Raw genomic sequence first — 18,176 nt, forward strand, 5'->3', positions numbered from 1 at the left:
GTCGAGCATGACCTGCAGCACTCACTTTGATGACGATGGTGATGGTGGTGTGGTCGAGCATGACCTGCAGCACTCACCTTGATGACGATGGTGATGGTGGTGTGGTCGAGCATGACCTGCAGCACTCACTTTGATGACGATGGTGATGGTGGTGTGGTCGAGCATGACCTGCAGCACCTGCCCTGAGAAGTCCATCACGACCTGCCGACACACCCACGAGTACGCGCAGTCGTACAGAATAGCGCGCCCAGACTGCGCCCCCTGAGCGCCCCCTGAGACCGCCTCCACCGCCACCGACACCGTCTGTAGGAGAGGATCATTTCAATATTTTACCGTCTGTAAGAGTCCATCATTTCAACATTTAATATACTTTGTATTGTTGTAATTAGAAGTTTTTAGCGCATTTTCTCATTTATGGAAAAAAGGATCTATTGTGCTCGTAATGTGCCCCGGCGGCGCATCAGCGTGACCGGGGACTAGGAGGTCCCGAACTTATCATATGGTCATAAGGTAAGGTTAGGTCATGTCCGTCCGTCCGTCTGTCCGTTTGCCCGTGATTTCACGTTTTCGTCGACGAGAAAATGCGCTCTCTGTAACTCCTGTCACTCACTGCAGTGAGTACTGACTTATATTTTTTCAAAGAGCAGTGCATGAGTGGATAATTTTAATATATTATATAGGTAATTTTTGTTATAGAAATTAAAAGTTTTTAATTTGCTCAAAGAGCAGAATGAGAAGCTATAAGGTGAAGTACCTTATGGAGTACCTTAAGCTATAAGGTGAAGTACCTTATGAAGTACCTTAAGCTACAAGATGGAGTGTACAAGTACCTTGGAGTTGCCGCTGGGAGTGAAGTAGTTGAGCAGGACGATGTGAGGTCCTTTCTTCAGGACGCGGAAGCTGAAGTGAATCTCCGACTGCTCCTCCGTGAGCCACGCCATCGGCACGCTCTTCAGCTTGCCAATCGCCTGTCATTAGGTTTAATAATGAAAATAAGCAAAATTATGCGATTGGAAGTGAAACCTTTCGAGAAAATTAATAAATTTACGTTAGTAATCGAATAAAATTTAGTATTACAATTTAATGGTCAAAATGGTTTCGAAATATATTTCTTTGACTATTTGAGTAGTTAATTCAAGTTATGGTTCGATGCGGGACTAGACTTTCTCGTGTTTCTCCTAAGTCGTTAATGGTGAATATGATGTCCAATTAAGCTTGACATTATAATGGAATTATCAAAGATAACATGGATTGATTAAGAATATCTTCTCTCCTTATCATCAAAAACCAATGCATTAAGAAAAGGTTCGGACACTGGGCCGTCGTACAAAGCAAATTCTGCGAGTATGACGACCGATCGCTATCACATTGTCGTAAATTCTCGTCAACCATTACATTACACCATTACTCCGAGTATGAACGCGTTCAAGAACAGACTAGATAAAGCTTTGGAGAAATATATGTTCAGATTTGAAATGCCTAGCACCATATCGAACCCTGTGCAAGTCTAGTAGCTATTTCAAACTATCGTCAGTCATGAAAATATCCGGTCAAAGGATATGTTTTTAGATCTCCTGTGAACAAGTAACGAGAAGTACAAGAATCGGCGACAGGCCACATCAGGCCTATACTACAGCACCGACATCACTAAAATATAATAGAATAGAAGTGTCGACACTGAAGAAATAGGCCCATGGCCTGTTGCCGATTCTTGAATTTTTCGTGACTTGATTCACAAGGGATCCGGCCTTTGGAACCCGATCTTTCCATAACTGACGATTGATTTAACTGGACTTATTGACTGGTCCGTAATTTGCTAGGCATTTTAAGACTGAACATATGCTCCTGTGTTATGTTATGTTATTAAAATCAAAGAGCAGAGCGCGTACGTCACCTCTTCGTCATCGTAGGTGGTGACGACCTCATGTCTGCCGTCCCAGTCCTCGACGGTGTAGGCGGAGGAGCCCCAGGCGTAGGGGAAGCGATGCTGTACGTCAGGGTAGCCGTAGTGGACGCAGAGCTCGTCGCTGGAGGAGAGGAGGCAAGGGGTCGTGATGTTCTGCGTCAGGATCGTGGCTTCGTAGTACGCGGAGGGCAGCAGCACGAAGTAGTCCTGTGGCAGTGGACGATAGGTCAACACCAGTGCATTTGGTACCATACTACCAATTGTCATGGAGTTACGGTCTCATTTGGTACCTACCCATCCTACCAATTGGCATGGAGTTGCGATCTCATTTTGTAATTTTGTGGAGTAGGATAGGTCCTTTGGTACCCTAAAGCTGTCTAAAACACCAACGCATTTGGTGCCCATACTACCAATTGGCACGGAGTTACGGTCTCATCATTTTTAATTTCTGATTTCTCTTTTATCTTCGTATAAAATATTGCTCTCGCGAGAGCGACTATTGCGTTTTAAGTAACAAGAATTTGGTCACTGACATCTGCAGAAAGTTTGCCCCAATTATATACATAAATTTAATACATGTTTACTATTACAAAGATTCAAATCAATGAATTTGTACCGATATGATTCAACAAAAATTTCATGCGATCGAATGATTACAGTTCGAAATGAAGACAAAATGAGACGGTACACTAGCACCTACCAGCACTGCTGCAGCCACTCACCAGCACTGCAGCCACTCACCAGCACTGCTGCGGCCACTCACCAGCACTGCAGCCACTCACCAGCACTGCTGCTGCCACTCACCAGCACTGCTGCCACTCACCAGCACTGCTGCGGCCACTCACCAGCACTGCTGCAGCCACTCACCAGCACCTGTCTCTTATACACATCTAGATGTGTATAAGAGACAGGCATCAGGGCACGCGGTGCATCAGGGCACGCGGTGCATCAGGGCACGCGGTGCATCAGGGCACGCATCATATTGTATCGTGAGGCAGATTTATTAACCAACTTGCCTCATTTTTAAGTAATTATGAACAAAATGCTACCGCAGTCCCATTTCATTCTTAACATCAATTAAAATTATTGGAACAATCATGCATTTCCTATACAAAAGCTGAATAAGGTGAGGACTGTTCGTTTATGACTAGTCAGTCAAAAAATTATTAAAAACCTCCTTCTTAGTACAAATAATCATAAGCACTCAGTCAATTGGAATAAGCAGTAATTATATATGAACTACTTGTGTGAAAAAATTATTCACGATCTTTATATTAATTTTAAATAATTATACTATATAATTATATTATAAAGAGCGTGAATTATATATTCACGCTCTTTATTATGAGAAACATAATTATACCTCTGAAGTGAAAGATCTAGTAATAGTTCGAAATATCGCCAATGCCGCGTTTGCTCTGACAAAATCGAAAGGTATACATGATTATTATTATTGAACGATGCGATTGTCATGGCGTCTGATTCAACCGAACTTTGAGGGCACGTGACGGGTAAATTTAAAAGTGAACAAAAAGAAAAATATATATAACTCAGTACTCACTGCAGTGAGTGGCAGAGAGCGCATTTTCTCGTCGACGTAAACGTGAAGTCACGGACGGACGGACAGGCAGACAGACAGACAGAAATGGCGAGCACAATTGTGCATTTTTTCATAAATGAGAAAATGCGCTAAAAATACACGACTCAAGACCTGCTGAGAAGACGTGGAGCTGACGGGCGTGGTGACGACCTTGCCCTGCAAGGGGTAGTCGTGGGGGTTGCGGTAGGCCAGGATCAGGCGGTACAGCGACGGCCGCTCGATCACCAGATCGTAGATCGTCTCCAGCTGCAGCTCTGAGAAAATCGCGTAGCCTCGCCACGAGTAACCGGGAAACTGCGACTCATCGTAGCCGAACCTGGAGATAAAATTATGTGTTGAAAGTTGCGAGTGGAACCTGGAGTTTTTTTTAGAAAATATCATTATTATAATATTTATTTCATACGATCAAACAGTAAAATAAACTTCAGCACCAGGATTTGTTCACACGGAATAAAGCAGTGAAATTTGACAGAAAAAAACAAATTAAGAATCCAAATTAGCAAACCTAACGGCCTCGGTGTGAGCAGTTCGGCCATCCTCTGCTTCGTATTTCAGGTGATGGAAGCTAGGGAAGTAATGCAAATCTATGGGCTTGTCGCATCTCTGGCCCATGACACGAGGGCGACACTGGCAGTTTCCGTTCATCTTATCACAAACCGGATGAAGCGAGCCGCCTAAGTTACACCCGCAGTCCAGACACCCGAAGAGGTTATCCTCCATCAAGTTAAAGGAGCCATCCTTGCAGGCATCACAGCGTCGTTGTGTCACCCTAGGTTTACACACACATTGTCCGTCCTCAGAGCTGCAGACGGCGAGACCTCCGACCGTCCCCGCGGGGTTACACGCGCACTCCTCACAGCCGTCGGGGTTGTAGGGCTGCAGGTTCCAGTAGAGAGGCTCGCACACGTCGCAGATGCGGCCGCGGACACGCGGTTTGCAGACGCACAGCGAGCCTTCAGGAGCGTTGCCGCAGCCACCGAAGCTCTCGATCACTCCGGCAGGATTGCAGTTGCATTCTGTAGTAATGCAACGTCCAGAGTGTTCGTTGGACTACATTCTTCAGATAGAAAGTAAATCATTTGATTGCTTTGACTTATTTATAAAATTCAATAACTTAAATTTTTATCTTTCTTTGATTTAAAGCCTTATTAAAATCTATTTAGTTGCGTAGTATCATTGGTATAATATTGAAAGTTTATTCACTGAAAACTTCTAGTTAAGTTCAAAATTTGTATACGTTTGAATTCAGTTTATATTATATAACAAGCAGAGTATTTAGCAAGTTCATTTACGATTACAAGCAAAAGCAAATCAGAGAGACAACAATTATAGCAAGAAGTACACGCAGCAGTGCAATATGTTTAGTCTGTAGCAGACCTTCACAGCGCGGGAAGATGTAGTATCCCTCCTGACACTGCTGGCACTGCTGGCCCGCGAAGTTGTGTTTGCAGTAGCAGTTGCCTTGCTCGTTGCACGAGTCACCGTTGCTGCCAGACCTGCTCCATCAACTACTAATTAGTGCCTAGACAATATTTGTCTTAGAATAAACATGTTTGGCGCAGGTTTTGATTGGGAATAAATATTAATTTGGCGCATGTTTTGACTGGGAATAAATATTAATTTGGCGCATGTTTTGGCTGGGAATAAATATTAATTTGGCGCATGTTTTGACTGGGAATAAATATTTGTTTGGCTTATATCTTGACTGGGAATAAACATTAATTTGGCGCATGTTTTGACTGGGAACATTGCATTTTGTAGTAAAAAAATACATCGAAAGAGAACTGTAAGAAGCTAATAATCATTCTGCAACGCATTTGAATTCGGGACTAACAGTATTCAAAATTTGCAAAATTCGATGGTGGATTGTCATTATAATAGTTTATACTGAAATATTCCAAAATTACAGAATTATTAGCAAATAATATTACGATGAAACTTATACTAGCATTATTAAGAACTAACAACGAGCAACGAAACTAATTTAATTTATAATGACAAGTATAAAACCACTTACTGTAGGTAATAATATTAACTATAACACTAATAATTACAGTAACTATAACAGTAATAACTAACAATGAAATTGATAACAGTAATAATTGTTAATTGATAATAATTGTTTGTTGAAATTGATCTGGCAACATGAAATTGATCTGGCAACTTGAAATTGATCTGGCAACTTGAAATGGATCTGGCAACTTGAAATTTTTTTGGCAACGTGAAATTAATCTGGCAACATGAAATTGATCTGGCAACAGGAAATTGATCTGGCAACATGAAATTGATCTGGCAACATCTGGCAACATGAAATTCATCTGGCAACGTGAAATTGATCTGGCAACGTGAAATTGATCTGGCAACGTGAAATTGATCTGGCAACGTGAAATTGACCTGGCAACTTGAAATGGACCTGCAACATGAAATTGACCTGGCAACTTGAAATTTATTTGTCAACTTGAAATTAATCCACCTGTCACATTTGCAGGGATCGCAGACAGGGAAGTTGTAGAAGCCAGCTCGGCATTGGTCACATTTTGGTCCCGAGTATCCCGGGAAGCAGCGGCAGTAGCCATCCACATCGCAGATCTTGTCGACCGCCCCAACGGAGTGGCAGTCGCAGGAGCGGATCAAAGGATACCCCCAGAATCCTGGGGCACTGTTGTCGCAGCGTGTGCCACTGTATCCTTCCTTGCACAGACATCGGCCCGTCTCCTTGTCGCAGATCTCCTCAGTTGTGCCACTAGAGTCGCATTTGCAAACTGTGAAGAGGAATGAATTTCAGTTTATGTATCGTGATATTTGAATTACTGGATTAAAATTGACTGACAGAAACGTGGGCAAAAGAGAAATGAACTTCAGTTTACGCATACAGTGGATTTATTAATTACTGGATAAAAATTTATTGACAGAAACGTGGGCAATTCAAAGATCTTCTTTGAGTTTCGATAAATTCACATTATAAAACAGAATGGGAAGTTGATTGCCATTTTTTATGATTGGCTAATGAATCTGCGATAGAAATAAGAAAAGTACATTTCTCTTTCTTCCGGCGATCAAATGAATCAGCGGTGAGAATGAGAGACATGTACATTTTTTACATTTCGAAGCTAAAAACTATACTAGGGGAAAATTACTCGTCGCGTTAGTACAGTATTAATGAAGCAAAAACAAAAAATTGTAAATGTTTACACAATCGAAAGTAATGGTCTGCGGATTTTTTTTAATGCTTCCTTCTTGGTATTACTATAAATAATTTTGGTAATTCTATTAAACATTGAAATTAGTTAATTTTGATGAATGTTTTCACTTACATTCGCACTGAGGGTGATTGAAGTAGCCGTGCTCGCACTGGTCGCACGTTTGTCCTCCGAAGTTATTAACACAGTTACACTGGCCCGTGACTGTATCGCAGATGGGGCTAGTGGAACCGATGCTGCTGCAGTTACAAGCTTTACACTCAGGGAAGCCATAGTAAGTGTTACGACACTGATCACAATTAAGTCCTTTGTAATTCTCCTCACAAGGGCACTGGCCTCCGCCCACCTCACAAATACCTCCTCGGGTCCCATTCCTGAAGCAGTCGCACGGCTTACACAGCGGGTAGTCATAGTATCCAAAATTGCACTGGTCACAATACGGAGGCATGAACTCAATCCTGCACTCGCAACGCCCAGTACCGTCCTCACAGTTGCCGGTATGAGCAGCATCATAGCACTGGCATGGCTGGCACGCGTCTATGTCGCTCTCACGTTTGCCGCGCGGCCTATAGAACCTGGCGACGCATTTCTCGCAGTTGATGCCCTCCGTGTTGTCCCTGCAGCGCTGGCATACGCCGCCCCCTTCGTAGTTGCCGTGGATGTCCAGGGATTTGTTGTTGATGTTCACGTCTTCGTCGAAGATACATTCTTCGCTGTGCCCGTGACAATTGCACGCTGCGGCATACATATGTCTTTAGATCTGGACAATATTATTCTAGCAACAAAATTTATTAGAATGATTTTTAGTTATAAGCGCGCAGGTGGAACACGTAGAATGCACATGAAGAAAATATGTACAGAAAAAATATATATTTGGTTGAAGAAACGTATATAAATACACATGAAATCAAGTGAATACAAAATTCATAAAAACTAAGTTTTCGAACCGAGTTACCGGTACAATAACAGGTCAATTATGTTCATCAGGAGTTACTGCCACTGAGCACATGCAAATAATTTATTGACACCGCAAGTAATGCATCTAACGTTTATAGAGCAGTCAATTACTATAATTTAAAAACCACTACGTAGTTACATTTTACAAACGATTAGGCACTGAAATTGATTTTTTAAAACATGAAGACGAAACTATAGACTATCTCAACCAACCTGAACAAAAACTGCACTAAATTTGACTTCGTTGAGCAACTCACGTTCACAAACAAAGGCATCGGTGTAGCTGGAGGGCCTCCACTTCTTCTGTATGTAGCCAGGACAGCAAGTCTCGCACTGAGCACCACAAGTGTTGTGCTGACATCTACACTGCAACTTGTACGGGTCATTGGGGTCAGCGATGTCGCATACACCTGCGTGCCCGTTGCACACACAGCGTCCTCCGATGCTGATGTCTTTTACTGAGTAGAAGTACTGGAAAAAAACGTTTTTTTTGTAGCGGTAATATTGAGACGTCGCTGTGATTCAAGGCTCGCTCTTGCCTGAGTAGAAGTAGTGTAAAAAAATACATGTTTTTGTAGCGGTACTATTGAGATGTCACTGTGATTCAAGGCTCGCTCATTAACTGAGGCAAAAAACTGCCCAAAAAAAGCATTTTTCATTGCAGTAATATTAGGATGCGACTGCGAGTCAAGGCTCGCTCATTGCCTGAGTAGGAGTACTGCAAAAAACATGTTTTTGATGTGGAGTTGTTATACTGAGAGAGAAGCTTGAGTCAAGGCTGGGTTATTACCTGACTAATTTACCGAGTAGAAGAGGGCACAAAAAAACATGTTTATGCTCCGATAATATCGAGAGAAAAGTTCTAATCACGGCTTGCATATTAATTGATTCAAGGGAATAAGCGGCAGAACCTTTCGTTTCATCAATACAAATATAGACTCATGACGCGTCAAGACTCTGGGCAAAATCGTTATGATGGCTAACATTTCAGAAATGTAAATAGTGGTTTAGAAAAAATTTAATTCACTAGAGATATTGTTATTTAAGATAAATATCAATTGTCAGAAATACGTGAGAATCGTTGCAACGGACTTTTGGTAATATTGAATAGCTTTGGTACTGAACACTCGAAGCGAAATTATAGGTGCTTGCACACATGGAAAGTAATGGCGGCCACTACAACTTTCACATGCTAAATGCGACCAATTACCATGCTACTGGCCTCGTGTAAAAGGCTACTGGCTCCCTCCGTAGCCAGTAATGCCTAGGATATTGGAGGCCAATCTCTCGATAAATAGTGGCGGTTCGCTTTTGAATGTTGTTCTAGCCGCCACTACCGTGCCATGCAGAAGGACACGTAGCCGGTCAGAAACAATAGACGGTACAATGTAATCTGTAGAATGAGGGTACAATGTAATCTGTACAATGACGGTACAATGTAATCTGTACAATGACAGTACAATGTAATATGTACAATGACGGTACAATGTAATCTGTACAATGACAGTACAATGTAATATNACTGTAATAGGTACGGTACAATGACGGTACAAAGTAAGCTGTACACTGTAATAGGTACGGTACAATGACGGTACAAAGTAAGCTGTACACTGTAATAGGTACGGTACAATGACGGTACAAAGTAAGCTGTACACTGTAATAGGTACGGTACAATGACGGTACAAAGTAAGCTGTACACTGTAATAGGTACGGTACAATGTAAGCTGCACAATGTAATAGGTACGGTACAATGTAAGCTGTAAACTATAATAGGCACAGTACAATTTAAGCTGTACAATGTAATAGGTACGGCTGTACTACAGCTACTAACCCGCCTGGTGACGGTTGGGTCCTGCCTAGCTACGGACATGAGGTGGCCGAGAAGAGTTTTGGTGCGCAGCAGCCGCAGACGCACGTTGGTGGCTCTGGTGAACTCCTGCAGCACCGTAGAGTTGAAGAAGTTCTTGGCTGAGGGACGCTCGTTCAGCAGCGACACCACGATCTCAAATGTGTTTAAAATCTAATATTATTTGCACATATCTCAGATGTTAACACAAACATAATATGAACTGTTATATGTGAGAAAAAATATGTGAACTGAAATAATACCAGCAACAGAAACAGCTTCAGGACTTGTGTTAACGCAGCGTTCATTGTTGATGTTAACACATCCCAGATGTTAACACATACAAGATATGAACTGTTATGAGTTAAGATATAATAATATTATAGTAGTTTTTATTGACTGCACTCGTGTTGATGGAAATAGCAATACTAATAATTAGTCTCCAGAAATTATGTTAGGTATAGTCTTGCCTGATGCAAAATGTAATAAAATGACGAAATATGATTTTTAGTGATTAATTACATAACATGATTTCATAAATTATTTGAATTACTTGAATTTTCCACAGTTGAATCATAAGTTAGATAATATTAATCTAACTTTGTTAATAAAAGAGCGAAGCGAAAAATAACTATTAGTGCAAGGATCGGATTTTTTTACTGAAAGTAAATGAAAATAAACTATAGATAGATACCATAAAATGTAAAAAAATTATGAATAATTAAATTTAATTTTTAATCGCGCTCAAATTTTCATGAAAATAATTGAATGAAATTTAATTTTTTCATCACGCTATAAGAATCGGTAAAAATGAAAATAAATTATTACTAGGCGCCACAAAATATAAAAAATATAACTCAGTACTCACTGCAGTTAGTGACAGAGAGCGCATTTTCTCGTCGACGAAAACATGAAGTCACGGACGGACGGACATGGCGAGCACAATAGTGCATTTTTTTCATAAATGAGAAAATGCGCTAAAAACTATACAACAATTAAAAGAAAAACATTAGCCACGTACCTCTCCCCCCTCGAGAGGCACGACCTTGGAGAACTGCGTGGTGCACGTCACGTCGTCGTCCTTGACGATGGGCCGCAGCGACTCCGCTCCGAAGAATTTCTCGCAGTCACTGTTCGTTATAATAATTAATTCAACGGTAATGATCATTTTTTATAATAATATTTAGTTTCATTCCAGGGTGTTAGCGAGTATCCCGATAGTGATATTCTTTAATTCGCTTTATTAAAATAATAGTGGGCCGCAGCGACTCCGTCCCGAAGAATTTCTCGCAGTCACTGTTCGTTATAATAATTATTTCAACGGTAATGATCATTTTTAATGATAATACCTGAATGACTAACCTTTAATTATTTTAAGAGCCATAACAGGCATTTAATTCTTTCTATAAAAATTATATTTAATTTAATGAATAATCGAACTCTCTAAATGTAATAAATATTGACTATAGACACTTATTTAGTGCCGACGGCACTAAATAAGTGCCGGTATTTCGTTTCATTACAGCGTGTTAATGAGTTTCCTGTTCGTGTTATATTGCAATTCGCTATAGTATAATAATAGGGAAATGATTTGAATAGGGCTTGTTGATCTGTCGCCGACTCTGAACCAACAGGCCACCTTTAGACAAGGATTTTCACATCTAGTTGCGGGGTTGCAGCCCGCTTCTAACTGCCCCAATCTTAGCGATCTTATCCACTCGGCCACATTTAGCCGTTAAACTACGCAAAAATTTTGACAACAGTAATCCAATAGATAGTGAAATAGTCTAATTCTATTGGACAGAAGCGAAAACGCATCCCGAACGAATAGGAGTTGAATGAGAATCTTCAAGCTTCTTGCATCAGGTATAAAAATTAAAAAAACGGCGGTTGGTAGGTTCGGTCGGGATTCGAATAGGAAATAACGACTGAAATCGGCGCACATTCTACAAGTAAGGTACTCGATATTCCATAATTAAATATAAGACCGCAATCGTAACAATAATGATCTTTACTCATAATATTCCGACCCCAATCATATATCATAGAAATGAAAAAAATAACATTTCTAGTGAAGCTTCATCGATTCATACCAAACTTATAATTCACACATATCATTGAGTTTCCCTCGAGCAGAAAATTTCATATCGACAGAAAAACATTAGAAAATCACACTGACGACATCAAATAAAAATTTGTAACAAATGCTGTTTTCAATAGTACATAAAATTTGCAGAATTAACACGTTGACTCCGAAGTGGTACATATGCGTACCACGAAATGTATTTCTCCAGGACGTAGTGGTACATAATTCAGGTTGCCTAAAATCGGCCAAATCCGCAAACATAAAAGGCCATAAAATGCCGATAACTCAATATATACTAGTTTATTTGTAGGTTCCGCTATAAAAATTCCATTTATTTTCTTTTAGCAGCATTTAAAATTTAATTATGAAGTACTCTTATCATAGATTTTAGCCAGCCAATGCAATTGAGAAAAACTAAATCACGGAATTTGTCCAAAAAAAATGACCGTCTGGCAACCCTGTTTAAAAACAGTACAAAATCTGAAATAATAGTACAAGATGAAGCAATCGTAGTCAACGTATTAAGGTAGTGGACTGACTTGGGACTGTCAGCGAAGTACTGCCAGGGTGAGTAGGTCGCGCCGTTGTCCACTGATCGCTCGAGCACCCAGACGCCGGGGCGCGGCGAGTTGCCCATCTTGATGAGGACGTACGCAACTTGGAACAGCTGAGAGGAAAGGTAGTTTTGGGGGTTACAACGTAGGGGAATATGATGCTAAACATTTCAGAGAGCAAGGTCATTTTGGAGGATTGGAACAGCTGAGAGAAAAGGGCAGTTTTGGGGGTTACAGCGTAGAGGAAATATGATGCTAAACATTTAAGAGATCAGGGTCGTTTTGGAGGAATAAAACTTTGGAAGGAAACAACGCAACTGAGGAATGTTGATTAGACTATTTCGATACAGACACACTAAGTAAACGTGACAGCTGAGTAAGAACAATTGTTTGGGAATGAATGCACAAGGAGAAAAGGTAAAGTAAAACTTGAAGGTGGAGCATTTTTTTGAAAAGATTATAATTTAAAAATCATGTAGAGCGAACATCAATGTACGAAAGAAAATAGTCGGCTGAGAAGCCTTGTTGGAGCAACGGACTCAACTGCGATAACTGTGTAGTTGGAGTTTTTCACGTCAAGTTTTAATGAGATCGCAGTGGCCGAGTGGCGTACATCACCAAGATTGGAGATTGCGCGTTGAAGGTTCCAAGATTGCGAGTTGAAGGTTCCAAGATTGCGAGTTGAAGGTTCCAAGATTGCGAGTTGAAGGTTCGAAACTCGTAACTAGCTATGAAAATTCCGGTTAAAATCATGCAGCAAGGTGAAAGGTTGTTTAAGAATCAGCGATAGGCCCTCATGGTCTAATAAATGTTGGAATTTCTTTTATATTATAATGATCGTGAAGGTATAATATAGTAATCAAACGAGGCACTCGTTTGCAGGCTGGAAAGAAAAAGAAATAGTGAACAGTACGTTAGTAGCTAGTATGGTGAACTGTAGTTGCTAGTATGGTGAACTGTAGTTGCTAGTATGGTGAACTGTAGTTGCTAGTATGGTGAACTGTAGTTGCTAGTATGGTGAACTGTAGGTGCTAGTATGAATGGTTTGTGCCCAGAGGTTCTTAGCTGTTTACTGGGTTCAAAAGGCAGTCATTTTGTTTCAGTTTAGTTTTAAATTTTCACGCATATGAACTGTTGAGTGATTAATTTGATATCTAAAATTTGTAAATATTAATTAAAGTTGCCTCTCAGAGCATTTATTATAATGTTCACAAGCGAACCTTCTTATATGTGAACTCATGTAGATGTCATCCATATTACTTGCGACATGGATAAAATTAATTATATTTCCAACACATACAAATACTAATGTTATACCACTCATTACACATCTATTAACACATTTATCACCGCATTGTATATATGCTTGTCTATTTCCCAGGCCAGTAGCTATTGTACGGCTTATAGGACTCGGTCGAGCCTGGCTTATCTCAGAGGGAAGCTCGTGTACCGGAAGGCGGAGGCTGCGGGCAACGCCCCCTTGCCCATAGTGAAGGATAGCAACTTTTTTTACAGCGCGGATGCGGCGAAAAACGTCCAGAAACAACTCGACTCATTAATCTGAAGACAAATTTTCCATGTTTTTTGGCAAGATGATGAGGAATGTCAAAACGACGACACCATCACACTTAAGTCTTGCATAGTCTTGCCTGGTACATAAGTCTTGCTTAGTTGAAGATTTGATATCAATTAATGATATTTTTGAGGGCAATAAGATGTACTGGTGTAGTTGTAATAACTTAATTGGAAATAGGTCGTCCTCTATGTTCATTTTATGAATTTTAGTTGAGTTTTTAGTTGTAGTTGAGCAATGAAATCTTTACCATCTGTTAAGAAATTTAATTAACGAAAAGTCTCAGTCTCACTCTCAGGTCACATAAGTAGGTCGCAAACAGGTCATAAACAGATCAAAAACCAGTCACACAAAACTGACATCACGCTGTTTGCTTTTCCTATCGTCGTACAAAAGAAAGATTCGACCAGAGAAGACTAGGAGAAGAAATACGAAGGCGTTCAGATCGCAATAATTAAAGTATTAGGATTGGCGCGATATTAAGGGATTTGAATTACAGTAGAGAAAGTTATGGGCTTAGAGATACAAGGGCGGTCGGATTAGATGTGCGTTACACATATTTTATTTATCGTTCATGCTTCTTTGAAAAGTATTTTCAGAAGTAGTGTCATAAATAAAGCTCTGCTGTATGTATTCCTTGAAATGGATTAAATTTAGAGATATCGGCACAAGAAAATTAGAAAAAATTAAATTCAAATCAATTCAATGAGAATTGCTTACTCTGTGTAGTAAACCCTGACGGCTCCCAATACTGAAGGTACATTAACATTTCTTGCAGCATAAAATACTGCACATTATAAATGTGCCAACAAAAACGAATTTCATACATTATAAAATGTCATAAATGTGATTCTATACAATCAATATTCGCCACCCAATGTCAAAGTTCGCCGATTATTCAATCCCAGATATTATTCATTTGAACATCAATATTAGCCGTACATTATTAATGTTATCCACAATCAGGGTATCTTTATTTATTATTCAAGTCTATTTATCGGATGAGTTGTTACGGTCGTTCAAGTTCGCGCAGGTTTAGCCAAAAAAATGTGCACACAAAAAAAAATAGTTTTTTCAGATGTTTACGATTATATCAGTTATAGATAATCTTAAAATGGAGATTTATGGCAATCAACATCCATACCTAATTTTATAAAAAAGTTATGAAATTAGGAATGATTGAGTGTCTTGTATATACGTAACTATAGCGGGGATAAAGCTTTTCGTCACCCATGTAAAAATGACATACAAATTACAAAATACACACGTTATTAGAGTGTATCTATAAATAGAGTATTAAGTCCACGATATGAAATTACTAAACTATTTAACTAAGCACGTCCACAAATGGTCGAAACCTATATTGCTGAAATTTTCGTTAAATCTGTGGGATTTTTCTTGACACGAAGAACAAATTAAGGTAAAGAAATGAATTTTAAGGGAAATTATATAGTCATCCATGACAACCCTAGGCTAACTGAATAAAAAAAGCAAGGAAAAATATGAGTGTATGACATCGCCAGCGCACGCATTAAAATGATAATGCAGAACTGTGCGGTAGCGGCGCATATCACGGAAGAGCGGCTGCAAATTTTCGGCGGGGCTAGAGCATCAAATGTCATCGCGAATCTGCCATAATGAAGCTGATCATCATGAAGCTGTCATAAGGCAAAGTATTTCAGGAAAAATGAGTGTTAAGGTGTCCAAAATGAAAGTGTAGTTCTTGGTCATAATTGACATTTTGAAAGCGAGAATCAAGTAAATACGTGAAGTTGAAAACACTTTCTTTTGTTTTACGAGGCGGCGGCAGATAGAATTATGAATTCACCGTCATAATAGATAATTTCACTTCTAATTCTGGTACGTTTCTTGAGCAGCACAATCATGAGTATTCTCGACATCGTAAATGAAGTACCTAGTTGCCATTTTTGCAATTAGCTTTAAATAATAATAAATTCAAAAGTATGCGTAATTAATCAATTCGTTACTTATAAAGGCCTAGCGAACACCGTAAGATCTGTTGAGGTTCATGGATAGAAAAATTACTTTGAAATTAGTAAAGGGCCTCGTTGACCGCAGCACCCACGCTTCTACAGCAAGTTAGGCTCGACCGCTGAACGCTCGACAGGATCAGTTAGTTTACGGTTGTGCATTGTGCAAGCTCTTCACGTCAGTCAATATTACGTGAGTGTCGATTAGGAGCGTATATAGGTTAACGTTCATTATTATCTTATTTAGAACCGTTCCCCGAAAAACAAAGTAGGACGTTTTCAGCATATTAAAGGTAGCACCATTTCAAAATCGACTCTGTTCGTACAGCATCTAGAGCGATTTACGACGTGCTCAGCTATTAGTTCGTCGACGTTCCCAAAAAAATGCTTTACTTAGCAAGACGAGCAACCTAGTCACTGAAATAAACGGCAAGGAAATAAAAACAAAGTGACTCATAAATGGTATGTAAGTAAATATTGTCAAATTCTAATGGCATCGGAAACTTTAGCATCGGACTAATCGCACATTCACGGCTAACGACAAGCGATGATTCACAATTCCTAGCTTCCATCTTTCCATGAATATGAGACCTGTCATTTTGAATCATATTTGATCGACTCTTAAGTTTAGGCCATGTTTTGCCTGTTGCCGATTCTGTATAAAGCAGAATTTCTACAGCCAACTACAGATCGGGAACTTACAACGCTTTGCTCTACTTTAGCATTCACGGCCACCTAGCACATTTCAACACTGATACGACACTACTCCGTGGTCGTCAGCTGGCAACTAATTCGCAACCGGACTGCTCAGTAGAAGTCCTAAATAATTTGAACGAATTCGCATAAAACTCGGATCAGAAATAATTATTGGCAATAAGCGCGATAGGAATTATTTCAGGTTTTTGAGACATATAGTTTTCGATTGAAACGAAACCTTCCAAAAATTGGGTTATGTTAGGTTTAGATAGGCTAAGTTATAATTGGTTAAATCTGGCTATTCGTTATTAAATCCCAATGATCTATTTTTTTAATCTCTCATAGCATAACCTATCCAAACCTAACTTATCTGAACCTAACAAAACCTAGGTTTTCGACAGTTTTGCTTTAATCAAAAATAAAAAATCGCAGAAATCTGTTGTAACTCATCTTGCGGTGTATTGCTAATAAATACAAAGTTCTGTTAAATGCAAATCTCTTCAGAAGTGAGGGACTTATGAACGGCTCGGTTGCACTACAGTTGCATTTTTCGTTAGCATAAAATATGAGGAGACGTTTAAATATTTAACTATTCCTACCGCCGGGTTATTGCTAATAACTTTAAATGTTCTGAATTTCATGCAAATCAGTTCAGAATTAAGTTACTTAAAAGCTGTTCGTTTGCGCATTTGTTGCGTTGTGCGTTGGAACCCGCTGGCGAGCTCGCGAGTGGGCACGTAGAACTGTCGATCCAGTAATTTCACTGGCCAGGTTGATCCAGTATTTCAACCAAAATTTATACAGCCAACTTCGGGCTTCGAATCCGCAACTAGGATTTCCAATCTTTGAGATCTCAGCCAGAGGGGAATCACGAGACGATTAATCATTGACAACCTGCAGTCATCGAATATACTTCCGCTGAATGACATAATTGAGATGAATAGCTGTAAATAATTTCTTAAAAACACAACTGATGCCATTAGCCGCAAGAGAACCTTTTTACGCGGCGATTCTTATCAGAAGCTAAATAATGCACAGCTTTAACGTCAGAGTTAATTATAATGCGTCCGTTTTAATTTTAGACAAAGTTTTACTTACCTGGCCCAAGTCGACGGTGAGGTTGACTTGGTTGTACTGCATGCCTCGTGACAGAGGAGGCGACTGCCACCATCTCTCCGAGCCGTCGATCGCGTACTCCGGCGGGTGCCATTTGCTCGGATTGCTGGGATCACAAACGTCGCACACCTAAAACATTGAAAAATAAAATGTTTTACATATAAAAAATCATGGCTGGAAAATTTTCAAGTCGGATAATCATTCAATTATTAAGTTTCGCTGATTTCAATAAATAATAATTTGTCAATATTTCATTTAACGTAAATTACTGCTGTCTTTGAATCGAAATTTAGACATATTATTCAGATGCTTAAGAAGGGAAATGGGAATCCTTAATCCTTGTAGCATAAAAATTACAAATAAAATATATTTTTACACACCTGTCCCTGGATGAGATTGTACTTCACATCTCGATTGACGTTCGCACCGATCAATTTACAGTAGAGTTCCTCCTGAGGCACGGCCTCGCCGCAAGTAGCCGTGGCAGTGATGCGTCGATTTTCCGCCAAATTAAAGTATGGAGGCGTCAGAACTTCACTTAGAACTACAGACGACTGAGTAAATAAATAAAGTAGAACGTAGGTTACACTAGGTGCCATTGTGGCGGCAGCAGCGACTCCTGCCTCTGGCACACTGAAGTTGGCTACCAGC

At 39.8% G+C, this 18,176-nt stretch overlaps 1 protein-coding gene across 1 annotated transcript in view; it reads right to left on the minus strand.

The window, feature by feature from the left end:
* The window catches only part of LOC108666416 (laminin subunit alpha), a 60,564-nt gene extending 42,388 nt beyond the window's left edge, over positions 1-18,176 (minus strand). The window contains exons 1-14 of the mRNA XM_018153293.2: positions 17,906-18,176; positions 17,508-17,654; positions 12,135-12,262; positions 10,531-10,639; positions 9,495-9,665; positions 7,921-8,134; positions 6,821-7,441; positions 5,980-6,268; positions 4,884-5,002; positions 4,012-4,522; positions 3,618-3,822; positions 1,895-2,113; positions 831-968; positions 130-303 (exon numbers count right to left, since the gene is read on the minus strand). Of these exons, the coding sequence (XP_018008782.1) occupies positions 130-303; positions 831-968; positions 1,895-2,113; positions 3,618-3,822; positions 4,012-4,522; positions 4,884-5,002; positions 5,980-6,268; positions 6,821-7,441; positions 7,921-8,134; positions 9,495-9,665; positions 10,531-10,639; positions 12,135-12,262; positions 17,508-17,654; positions 17,906-18,124 (3,264 nt within the window). The 5' untranslated portion in view covers positions 18,125-18,176. The remainder of the gene's footprint in view (positions 1-129; positions 304-830; positions 969-1,894; positions 2,114-3,617; positions 3,823-4,011; positions 4,523-4,883; positions 5,003-5,979; positions 6,269-6,820; positions 7,442-7,920; positions 8,135-9,494; positions 9,666-10,530; positions 10,640-12,134; positions 12,263-17,507; positions 17,655-17,905) is intronic.

Source organism: Hyalella azteca, unplaced genomic scaffold (assembly GCF_000764305.2).
Source record: "Hyalella azteca isolate HAZT.00-mixed unplaced genomic scaffold, Hazt_2.0.2 contig16599, whole genome shotgun sequence".
Lineage (NCBI taxonomy): Eukaryota > Metazoa > Arthropoda > Malacostraca > Amphipoda > Hyalellidae > Hyalella > Hyalella azteca.